General features: G+C 35.1%; 1 protein-coding gene across 1 annotated transcript in view; it reads right to left on the bottom strand.

Moving 5' to 3' along the window:
- Nucleotides 1-2285: 2285 nt before the first annotated feature.
- The window catches only part of LOC118747544 (dynein heavy chain 3, axonemal-like), a gene marked incomplete in the record, with an annotated part of 16812 nt that continues 7277 nt past the window's right edge, over nucleotides 2286-11820 (bottom strand). Inside the window, 7 exon segments of the mRNA XM_036481594.1 lie at nucleotides 2286-2628; nucleotides 2761-2799; nucleotides 2937-3147; nucleotides 6702-6899; nucleotides 8758-8972; nucleotides 9081-9240; nucleotides 11108-11287. Of these exon segments, the coding sequence (XP_036337487.1) occupies nucleotides 2311-2628; nucleotides 2761-2799; nucleotides 2937-3147; nucleotides 6702-6899; nucleotides 8758-8972; nucleotides 9081-9240; nucleotides 11108-11287 (1321 nt within the window).

The following is an 11820-nucleotide window of genomic DNA, read 5'->3' as shown; positions in this document are numbered from 1 at the left end:
TGCCGAAAACTTGCTCCAATAGCCAAACGACGAACAAGATGCTTCAGAGCATGTTTCAAGTTCAAATCGAACATTATTTCAATTGTCTTCAAGTGGCTGGCGTTCTTCAAATTTTTGCGTATTTCACATTTGCTATGCGCTGACGGTCATTGTCCAAAACGGATTTAGAGTTTATTTTAATATCTATTGTTACTTTTTATTTATTTGTTTGTTTGCAAAAATCATCAATTGTATAATACGTAATATTATTCCTTTATACTACATCTTCGGCTATTCACTTCCACTCAAGTATACAATTTTACATAAATATGCTTAACAATTGAACGCTTGGCGCCGCAAATGCCTTTAACACCATTCAAGTCAGTCATTCAGTTGATGCTTTGGATCAACTGTTTAGCATTTAACCACTATACAAACATATTACTTTTTTGAGACTGAAATTTTGTAAAAAAAAAAAAAAATAAATGGGGTATGTTTCCTTGGAATTCTACCGGAAAATCCCGCAGGCGGTAAATTAAATGTGCGCATTCCGCTAATAGCATTAGTTTGAACAATTCGAGACCTGTAAATGTTTTTGATAAAAATTTTTGCAACTGAGCAAAAGTATAACGTCAGTGCCTTAAGTTTTGACACAAAATGAATCGTCCATGTTCGAGGGGTTTTCTGTTTTCGATACAAGTAGTAGATTGTTATCAGTGCTGTAATCCGAGCGTGATTGTTTTCAATGACACGCTATGGGCAGTGAACTTGGACACATAATTTTTTTTCCATAATTGTCTGACGGATGGATTGACTAAAGTGGTTGGTTTTAGTAGACGACCGACCACACTACTTTTTACTTTCCTATTGCTTACCCAAACATATGAGATGTCTTTTAACTTCTGACGAGCTCAACACCGTTTTTCAGTCCCTGACAATATTAAAGAGAGAGAAACCCCTGACACTACACCAGCCCTGGGCGGCGCCTGAACGGCGGGCATATTCGCGTATAAATACACGCCCTGCTTTAGAAGGCAGCGAAAGCTTAATTCAACCGCACGACTTGTTCGCACGCGCACTACAAAATTCTCTGTCGAAGCTGCCCACCTCTGCTCTACACCCTCGTACAATTTTGAAATAATGGCGGTAATGGAGCCAAAGCTCTCTGCAAGTTCTTTCTTCTTGCACGTTCTTCTCTAGAAGGGATTTCCTACTGAATATTTTTTGTTAAAGTTGAGTTACATCATATATTGGGCTGGGAATATTCGGATATCCGTTCGGTTATTCGCGTATACAGGTAAAATTCAGATATTCGGTTAATATGCGTTCATTTCGTTATTCTAATTTCCGGAAATCCTGTTAATATCCGTTCATTTGGTTATCCAAATATCATTATAATTAAATTGTGCGCAAAATTACAGAATCTACCGAGTTGGAAAAAATAACAGCAAAATATAATACATTTTATTGTCAATTCAGAGATTCGAAAATCCGGATATCCCGTTAAATTCCGTTCATTTTTTTATCCGGATATGCGGTTAATATCCGTTCATTCGGATATTCGGAATTTTCAATCCGATCTTCGAATAACCGAACTATTCGAATAGTCAAAAATCCGGATAGAACTGCCAGCCCTAATACTAATTATGTTCAGATTCCTTTCTAAGACCGACAACTGGCCACATTCCACTAAGCCCAATATGTCTCTGAGGGCCGTTTTCTCAATAGCTTTAAATTTTATTAAAGGCCAATTTTTGCTCTCAACATTTTTTTTGAAATATAAATAAATTTTAAAAGCTACTTCAGAAACGACCCTGAATCTAGGAAATAACGTTAGAACTAAGTAAAGTCAAATAGCTTGATGATTATCGTCTGTCAAAAAATTGTCTCATCTAAAGGCAGCTTAATTCGAAGACTGGCTAGTTTCCTAACTGGTATGGCCTGCTGAGCAGGGTGACCAATTTGAACGTCTTTCTGCGACCAGCGGTATCTGTTTTCGAAGCGTGTGGAGCTCGCAAGCTCTGCGCTATTAGGAGGTGCTAGTAACGCATGCAAATATGTCTGCATGTCGACGTGCGGTGCGGAGGCCAGAACGGCAGAAAAACTCTACTCTTCGTGTTTAATTCATAAATACATAATAAAATTTTTTGTGAACAAAAATCTATTATTGACTTATCGGTACAAATATAATCGGTCGCCAAATGTTTGTACTTGAAAAAATTAGTATTTTTTTAAATTAAGAATTGGCAAATTTTATTAAATTTTTTTGGAAAAATATTTAAAAAATAATGTATAAAGCTATAAAAAATACATCTGAATGCAAAATCAATTTCAATCATCAAGTTGGCACAGAGATGCCGTGCCGCGATTTATCCAATGCATTTGTGTGCGACTGCAATTGAGTTGCATATACATCACGAAATTGGTGGAGTGACCGGTTGTCGAGAGAACGCCACGCCTTTCGCTGGTCTTGTAAACTGGACAATCGTAGATGACGCGCACTTTGGAATCCTCCTTCGCCGCTTGCGCAGTCTCTTTTAGTGTTGGACGGAAAAATATAACTGGCAATGTATCGAATAATATCTTTGAGTAGGATTCATCTAGTTCTTGTGTTTCACGATTATAGCGCGCGCCTTCCAGGAAGAGGCCCTATTTAAAGGAGATGAGGAGAATTTAAATTTATTTGATTTTCATTGTTGAATGTTCTTTATTTAGCATAATTTTTAGTAATTTTTTTGGTTTACAATAAAAGCGTATAAATTGTACTTTGCAATATCTTACATGAAAAAATTTTGTCTCATCATTGATGGACTGCTGTTCCTGTTTTATATGTATAGATGCAAATTTGTGTGGTAGCATGTGTAATGAGTATATAGTATATGTAGATATATTATGATTTTTAAATAACAATCGTTAAATTATGTAAATAAAAAAATAAAGTTACAGGTTTTACTTACCCGTATGTATGCGCCAAAGCTTGGCTTACTAGGCACTTCCATTTCATATTCGGTTACTTCAAATTTGATTTCAACCATATCGATTTGGAGCGTATTCTTTCGCGAATAGTTTTGCAGTACGCCAGTTATGAAGGACTGTGTGAAATAAAATCCAGATAGCCAATAGACATTCGGTTCCCCGTCATCTATCCAATGCTGGAAGAATTCCAAACTAGAAAAAGGAAAGCGAAAAAGTTTTTAATTTGTGAGATTCTAAATACTTCTAGGAGACTACAACTGTGGATTAATTGAGATGTATTAGTCTTTATCTGGCCTAGGTCGAACAATTATGTGCAGTCAATGAAAATCTCCACTACCTACCATTTTTGATTCGTCAGTAAAAACAAGAGAACGAAAACGACACTTCAGATGGCACAACGCCGAACCCGCTTTGTCTTTAAAACCAAATGTATCAAGGGACGACGGAAATTAGTCCCGAAACTCAGCATACATAAACCCTGTCGCAAAGAGTGGACTTTCTTTCCAGTAACCTAAAGCCGGTAATCTGATTACGCTGTTAGCAGCTGAGTACCACGATTTTTTTTTGTTAGGAAAAATGAAAAAAAAAAACAAAGCCTAAGCAGTAGAGGTTATAGCTGCTATTTCGGAGGTCAACACATCTTCTCATCAGCCTTCTTTTTCTAGACTTCAGCAGGGATCGAACCCGCGTCATCGATGTGCAAAGTCAGAAGCGCTAACCACTGAGCTATGCACACCCCGTTGGTCAGTATCTCATTGTACCCGTTGAATTAACACACTGACCTCTGAATTCTGTAAAGGTTTTTAAGTAGTACTTAATCATTAGCTAAAGTTGGCCACCACACCAGAGTTCTTTAAAAAAGTATGAGTCGGACTATAGCCGTGCACATTCTTTTGATTGTATAGAGGGGCACCGAGGACCTCCTTGCTCGCTTCTCAATTCTTAACCTCAAATTAAGTTTGGGATCCAATAAAAATTCAAGATATATAACCTCTGTACACCGGAATTTAAGTTTACTACCATCAGTTAATATTGTCTTATTTGTAAATAGCACCAAGTAATTTTCTCCAGTTTATGGCCCGGGAATCTATTCACTTTCTTAAGAGTGTCCTTTATAATTTCGCTTATAACCGAAGGAAATCGATCCATGGGAGTTTAGGTTTACTAGTTTATTTATCTCTAACAATCTAGCTCTACATGCACATTATATAATCAATACTGACATTATTAAAGGCACCTTAAAAATCAATAAAGGAAGCCATAGTCAATTGTTTGTAGTAAGGCCAGCGTGTGAACCACTTTGTGAAGGGCAGTCTCCGTTTACTTCCTCTTTTAGGCAGATGCTTTGAGAGTGCGATAAATTGGACGTACTGCCCCTGATATGCAGCACGTTTGGAGTACAAAAAACATTAGTTTTTTTTTGGTACGAAATCCTTAGCATTATCGTGACCCGGTTGTACCACTTTAGGAATACAAAATTTCTTTAAAATTCCTCACGGAAGAATGATTGATAATATTTCATTCATTCCTGTGGTAATCTAAAGATAGAAAACCCAAACATATTAGTTTTCATTTAGAAGGAATTCTGCTACCACCCTGTCAGATCTTTTCAGGAGACATTTCGTTGTTTTCTAGGTGTCAGTACTCCTCCAAAGGCTTTTCTGCACCAGATTTAGTAATGAGCTCCTTCATGCACTCGACTGTTCCTGCTATGTTTGGCCCTAAATTTGACACCGGTCCAATTGGAGGCTCCAAAGAACCGCAGTTCATCAACTCATGAGAGTCTCGGCACGCATACAAGGTCAAGCTCATTCCACCTTGCAACGGAGTTTAGCCTAAATTTGCATCCCTGGACTATTTTTGAATAGATGCAAACGATTTCCAAGGCACTTAGAGCAACTGACTATTACCTTTCGTCATTTAGCTGGTCTGCTACTCGTAGTATTGCAAGGACTTCCGTTTGAAAGATGGAGTCAGTGGATTATTTAGAGTAGCAGTTTCCACATCGTTGACCCTACACCCAGAAAGTGTGTATTCAGGATATGCTAATAACAGGATCATTAGCCTAATCTTACTGAACAATAGTTTATCTATTTATCTTTCATTTCAGATATGAAATTCCTTCTGTGCCTTTTTTTGAACGAAATGAAAAATTGTTCATTGCTCGTTTGCCAAGTAGAGATACTTACATGCCTAGAGAAATATGGACACACAGTACAATTTGTGTTGCTAGAAAGTAAAGTTAATACAATTGAGTAGCCTACTACTAACACAGTGCAAACACATACTATACATATGTATGTATGTACATATTTACACATGTTTCCTGGCACAGTTACAGCTTTTCTGAAAGCCGCAATGCCCGAGTAAAAATAAATAAAAAATATACATATGAAAATATGTATGAACATTAGGGAGGGCGCATTTTTGACTATGCGCTCTTAACATAACAGGATTCTAAGTGTAAGTCTAAGCAAATTTGTCCAAGAAACCATGCCTCTAAAATCCATTTGGAGTTTGCCAAATTGTGGAAATAGGTTTCGCAGAAAATGTGCACATTTTCACTGTTGCGCCCTCTGGTGGAATTTTTAAGTGAAAACATAAGATAAGATACCACAAAATAGGATTTTTTTACACAAAAATTTAAGCGCTTCTTTACGACACTACAGTAAACATATTTTCGCAATTCGGCAAACTTCAAATTGATTTTAGACCTACACGTAGAATGCTTCTGCGCTGTACGCGCATAGTCTAGAAACAAAAATCTCCCATACAAATTGACCCGCTCTAATGTAAATATATTTTCAATCAGCTTAATGTGCAAATAATTCAACATTGTTCAAAATAAATAAGGTATAGGAACAGCTTATCAAAGTAAGAGGAGGTAAATAAATGTATTAAAAGAAATCAATGAGCAAAAATAGAAAACAAAAATTTTAGAAAATTCCAAAGATATTTGATTTTTTTGTTTGCTTATTTTCTACTTATTGTTGAGTTGAAATTGAAACAGAATTGTTAGCTGTTTGTAAGCTTTTATAATACGTAATAGCTTAAAGTATTACGCAATAAAAAAAATAAAAATAAAAAATTAAGAAAAAATCTGATAAATACGTCAGCAATTTATGTTTGCTTAAATTCTTTAATTCTTAAGTTGTCTCAAGTGCAAAATGTGGGTAGAGACCAACATCAAACTTGAGGAGTTGCCAAATCTGTAGCAAACGTTCTGGGAAAGTCTATGCGGGTAAGTTAAAAAAAATATTTAAATATATGTATACAAATATTTTAAAACTGTAGTGGCCTCACATCACACTTTGCACATTCACGTCATCCGTTTTGACTAGATTATACAAATAAATTATAGCAAAATTGTAAGCTTAATTTAGAACTGCCAAGAATTGGAATACATCTTTAAGAGGTTTCTAAAAAATACCTACATAGTACATTTAAGCAGACATACATACTTACATACATACAAATTTATTATTTTCAAAAAACATACCTAAGAAATAGCTGAGCATAACAATGCAAGCACAGCATTATTTATGTACCTAGCAATTCTTTTTAGAAGCAACATCTATAAAAATCTCATTTCCTTACTAATAAAATTAATATATGCGCACATTCAAAACATGCGCATATGTATGTATGTACATACATATCTAATGTGTGAACATACACAACTGGGTCGTAATTTGTAGTTTAATAGCACCAGCTATGCATATAAATATTTGCTTTAAATAACTCACCGTGCCAGAAAATCCGTAACATAACTGCCAAGCGGCTTCAGCGATGGGTAGCTTTTCTTTAGCCAATCCGCCGGTAGCTTACCAATCACCATTGACGAATGTGTACGCTCCAATTCGGGTATCATAGCTATTTGACCTTGTATGGCTTTTTGTACGTTGATCAGACTTTTGCGTATATAATCTAGTAAGCGATTGAATCTGGAAGTGGATGGAACAATGCAAAAATAGAAATAGAAAAATAAAATGAAATTGTAATGAAGTTATTAAAATTAGTAAAAAAGGCTATTGTTGACTTTTATTGTGCCTCCTTGCTTAATTAGTTTATTAGGTTAGGCTTCTTTTAAGCATTGTACATTAGGGTGGTTCAAAAATGCATATAAAAAAGTAAAGTCGGAATTTTATGCTCTCACCTCCTAGGATTGTTCTTATTAAAAAAAAAGTATACCCCTATTTTTTTATTTTGTAATAAAAAAAACTTTTCGTGGAAATGATATAGAATTCTTGAAAATCAACAATTTTCGATCGGAATATCATTTTTAGAAAAAAATTAAAAAAAAACAACAATTTCTAAGGATACGTTCACACAGAAAGCCGAGCGGCATCGATTAAAGCAAGGCGGAGCGAAGCGAAGTTTCAGATGTTCACACTGAACAAAGCGCGGAGCGAAGCTTTTTGCATGGCATCGGCTGTAAGGATGTCACAAAAGTTAGCGGCTAATATCTTTGTTCAATTTGCTGCAATTGCTTTTTCCAAAAATACGTTGTTAATTAATTATTTAAATTTTTTGTTCGCAACGGCGGCAAGAGGCTGCAAAATAAAAACGAAATTTCAAAATCACAAATTGTTTTGCTTTTAGCTCCAAAACCCATCTGAAAAAGCTTGCTGCATGCACACTACCATATACTAGCTACTTTAATTTGAAAGCATCGCTCCATTCGAAACGGCTTCGTTCTGCTCGGTCCTGTGTGAACGTAGCCTAAGGCGGTAGAAGTTATAGCTGCTATTTCGGAGATCACTACATCTCCTCATCAGACTTCTTTCTCCAGACTTTAGCAGAGATCGAACCCGCATCATTTTTAACTTATTTCATTAAGTTTTTGTTTAATTTGTAGATTTTATTGTTTTTAAAAGAAAAATATATTTTTTTTTAATTTTCTATATTTTTTCTTTTTTTTCCTTTTTTTAATTTAATTTGTGGGGTTTATTGTTAAAAAAAACATTTTTTTTTAATTTCATATAAGTTATGGAACTTATTTGATTATCTTTTTTAATATTTTTTTTTTTAATTTAATTTGCTTTTAATTTTTAGAATTCCTTTTTATAAAAAAAATTCTCTTTAATTTGATTTAATTTTTAGGAAATTATTTTATTTCTTGTGTTTTTTTTTTAAATTTAGTTTTTGCCTTTTTCAAATAAATTTTCTTTTAATTTTTATATTTTATTGTTTTCAAAAGAAAAAGTATATGTTCTTTAACCGCAGATTGAATTTTTTCGTCCTAGAGGCTATCGCATAATTCCCAATAAAAAAAATTTTCAGGAAAAAATGGTGATTTGCATAAGGAATCACAAATCTTCTCTACTATAAATTTTTTGTGGCGCAAGCCTTATTGGTAGGTACACATTTAGTTAACAGCTTTTTGGGCCTCAACTTTCTGAACGATTATCCTGATTCTTCAAATGTAGCTCGTAGTCCATTTTATTTTCTGAATATTTTCATGATGACTACGAAAATTTGTACTAGCTACTCTTCTAAAACCATTTCGTTCAACATAAAACCCAAATAATTTTCGAAAGTGTGATCTTAAATAATTTTCAAAGATTATAATATCTTACGGAAAACAATGATTTTCCAATACACGTTTCAGTAAATATGCACATATGTATGTACGTATGTACAGTGTGTACATATTTACTCATATTCCTAATTTATTTATTTTGAAACATGTGAGCTTCCTAAACGTGTCCTTCCCACCCATATAAGGTGCATAAATATACTTGTATGTATATTTGCATACACACGCACACGCACACTGCCATCAGCATATCTTCTTCTTACCTTATCAGCTCTTGTCTCAATACGGTATTCATGGAATTCGTATACACCACCGGATACTTTTGACCCACCTCGGCAAGACTGAAAGCCTTTGGTAGGCGTGAAAGAATGTCTTTACATATGGCAAATGCTGGGTCAACAACAGCGCCACCCGCTGTGCCACTTGCCTTCACAGAAGCCATTAAATCCGTTTGAGTGAGTAAAACACCGCCAATCAACTGCGTTTTTTTAGTGGAAACAAATTTAAATTTAATGATTGAGATTTAAAATAAATATGCTCCAATCAAGATGAATAAGTAAATGCTTGTTGTTGTTGGGATACTTACGCTACTCGTCTCCTTGTTGTTGCGATTAATGTCGGCATTTTCATGTAAGCCGAACACTTCCGGATGTGGACTAAGTGCAAATGTCGAAATGTATTCGATGGCATTGAGACGCGTTGGATTTAGTGGTACACGATAGGTGCCCGATTGTGATAAGGGATAGCTGGGTGACAAAAGAAGAAGCACAAAAACAAAAAAAAAATATATAACTTAAATTAAAGAGGTAAGTATGTATGTATGTATGAACATAGTATGTATACTGAATAAATATTTAAAAGCTACCAAGTAGTATATGACTCCCATCAAACAATAAAAGTGGTGGCTATAGAATTTCAACGAACTCCTCACCCAAGTCGGGAGTTGAAGATTTGTGAGATTCTCTTGATCATACCAGTGTTCTAATTCCCGAGTGGCTATCAGAATAAAGATCCAATTTTATGAAAGTCGCACACTTCAACAGCTTCCTTCTGGGCCGTAAGATCTGCGTGAATATTACTACAGATCTCTTAGAGATTCATGGAGAGTTCTGAGAAAAAACATGGGTCTTACCACTGATTCCATGAACTCTCCATATGAGCTCGAAGTGTTCGACAGATTCGACTAAGGCCGATGCAAGCTATAGCTGATTAATTAACAAAGCCTTCGCTGGTAAGCTCTACTAGACTCCCACATCACTGTAGGCTTTAACAATAATGCCATATAGATCCAAGACCTACTTTGGGTTGCCACCTGTTTAAAAAGTTAAATTCAAACTATTTTACCAGTTAAACCAGGGGGGTTAGAAAATTTTTTATATCTGAGCTGTATTTAGGGGGGTTGCCACATGCTTGAAAATTGAAATTCCACCCAATTCACCAGTTGATTGAAATATGTATTGCAGTGTCCGGCGAAGTAGAGTTAACAATGATTAAGCTTTAAACTACTTTTGAAGAGGGCTGCCACCTGTTTGAAATGTCTAACTCAATTAACTAATTCAAAAAGTATATGAAATATAAAAAATAACGTAGCCAAACGAAAGATTGTTAAGAAGTCTTTAGTTTGAACATTTCGAATGTTTGAGGAGAGTTACATTCAAATTATTCAGTAAGTTGGATGAATTAATAAAAGATGGGTATAAATTGGAATGGGTTTGAAAGGGATTTATTCCTGATCTTGCCTTAGGAGGGTTGCCATTTGTTCGAACAATCAGATGAAAGAGATTTAAGAAGATTTTAGTTTGAGAATTCTTTTGAAAAGTTATTTAAAAAAGGAGAGGTCAAATTAGACCCTTAGCCTGTAAATATATAACATTTTATTTTTGTAATTAAGAGATTTTTCATCAGTATAGGCTGATTTGAAATTCTAAGAGAATAAAAACATGCACTATGCGAGACTGTTCTTCACTCAGAATTGGCTGCACGGTTTTGACGAAATATGGCATTCGAATCGCGTATAACTGACTAAAATTTGGAATATTTTTTAAGTATTTGAAATTCAATTTTGGGCGTTTTAACGCCATGCGGGTTCACTGGTCCATTAAATTCTTCCTGAACTTCTTGGAGCGCCAGAAAGGATGATAAAAAACAACGGAGTTACCGTCTAAGCAGTTATGCTTTAGATTAAGAAGACGCACTTCGGGAAAGTATGAGCTGCTGCAAGGTTTGCTGGGGTGAGATAAAGCCACTTAAAGCTCCTACAAAATACCATTAAAATATAAACGCTTGCAAAGAAACATACACACATATCGCAAGTTCTAAACTAAGGTAACTAAAAAAGTTGCTGTCGCTGTCACGAGCGGCCCTTAAAATCGAAAATATACGTGACATTCTATAAAATTGGCAAAATTCAATATGAACAATATAAATACATGAGATAAAGATAACAGAGCCAGAATCTTCAGAATATATTCGCCTCACATACATACATACATACATACGTATGCTCCTATGCCAAAAACAAACAAAGAAACCAGTACTTGGGAATAGTAAATACCCCGAATTCACCCGCTGCGGGCGAGCATACATATGTATTATGTTTGTATGTATACTCACTTGTCCATTTCGATTGTGGTTGGATTATATATCATGTTGAGCAGTGAAAGGATTAAGCGGCGATCCTTGTCATCCGTAACGCGCCCACCATAGTTGCATTCACCGGTAAGATAGACATGTCCACGAAATGGTATACTCTTGCTTTGTGCTATGAACATCTTCAGCTGCATCAGCGAAATTCTATTGTTGATAAAAGCACAAACAGAAATACACAAAAAATAAAAATAAAAATAAAAAAATAAAAACAAAAACATGAAAGGAATAGAGAAAATAAATAACTTGAAGTAGATAGAAATATACTAAATAGAAGAGAAATAAAGCCGCTATAAAGAGACAAACAAGTAAGCTGAGTCGAGTGAAATGAAACGAGGCACACAACACATCTGTGCTGGATTTGTGGTTCAGTTGCTTGACATTGTAAAATGGCGAAATGTGGGTAGTAGTGACAAAATTGGAAAAGCAGTTACATAGTAGCTAGATGCTGACAAATACAAAAATAAGCTTGTAAACAACTGAGAAATTGGTTTTACTGTTTCTCTTCGTTTTTGTTTTTGTTTTTGGGTAATACACAAATGCTCTAGAATTTGAATAAAATATCCACATAGACCACTTGACATTTTAACGCCCACGCAATCGTCCATTGTAAGCAAGCAAGTCAAACTGCCATCTGCATTTATCGCTCACTCGCACACACACACACACACACACACACA

Source organism: Rhagoletis pomonella, unplaced genomic scaffold, assembly GCF_013731165.1.
Source record: "Rhagoletis pomonella isolate Grant_MI unplaced genomic scaffold, Rhpom_1.0 Rhpom_scaffold_00012, whole genome shotgun sequence".
Lineage (NCBI taxonomy): Eukaryota > Metazoa > Arthropoda > Insecta > Diptera > Tephritidae > Rhagoletis > Rhagoletis pomonella.
This window is presented reverse-complemented; position numbering and strand designations above follow the sequence as displayed.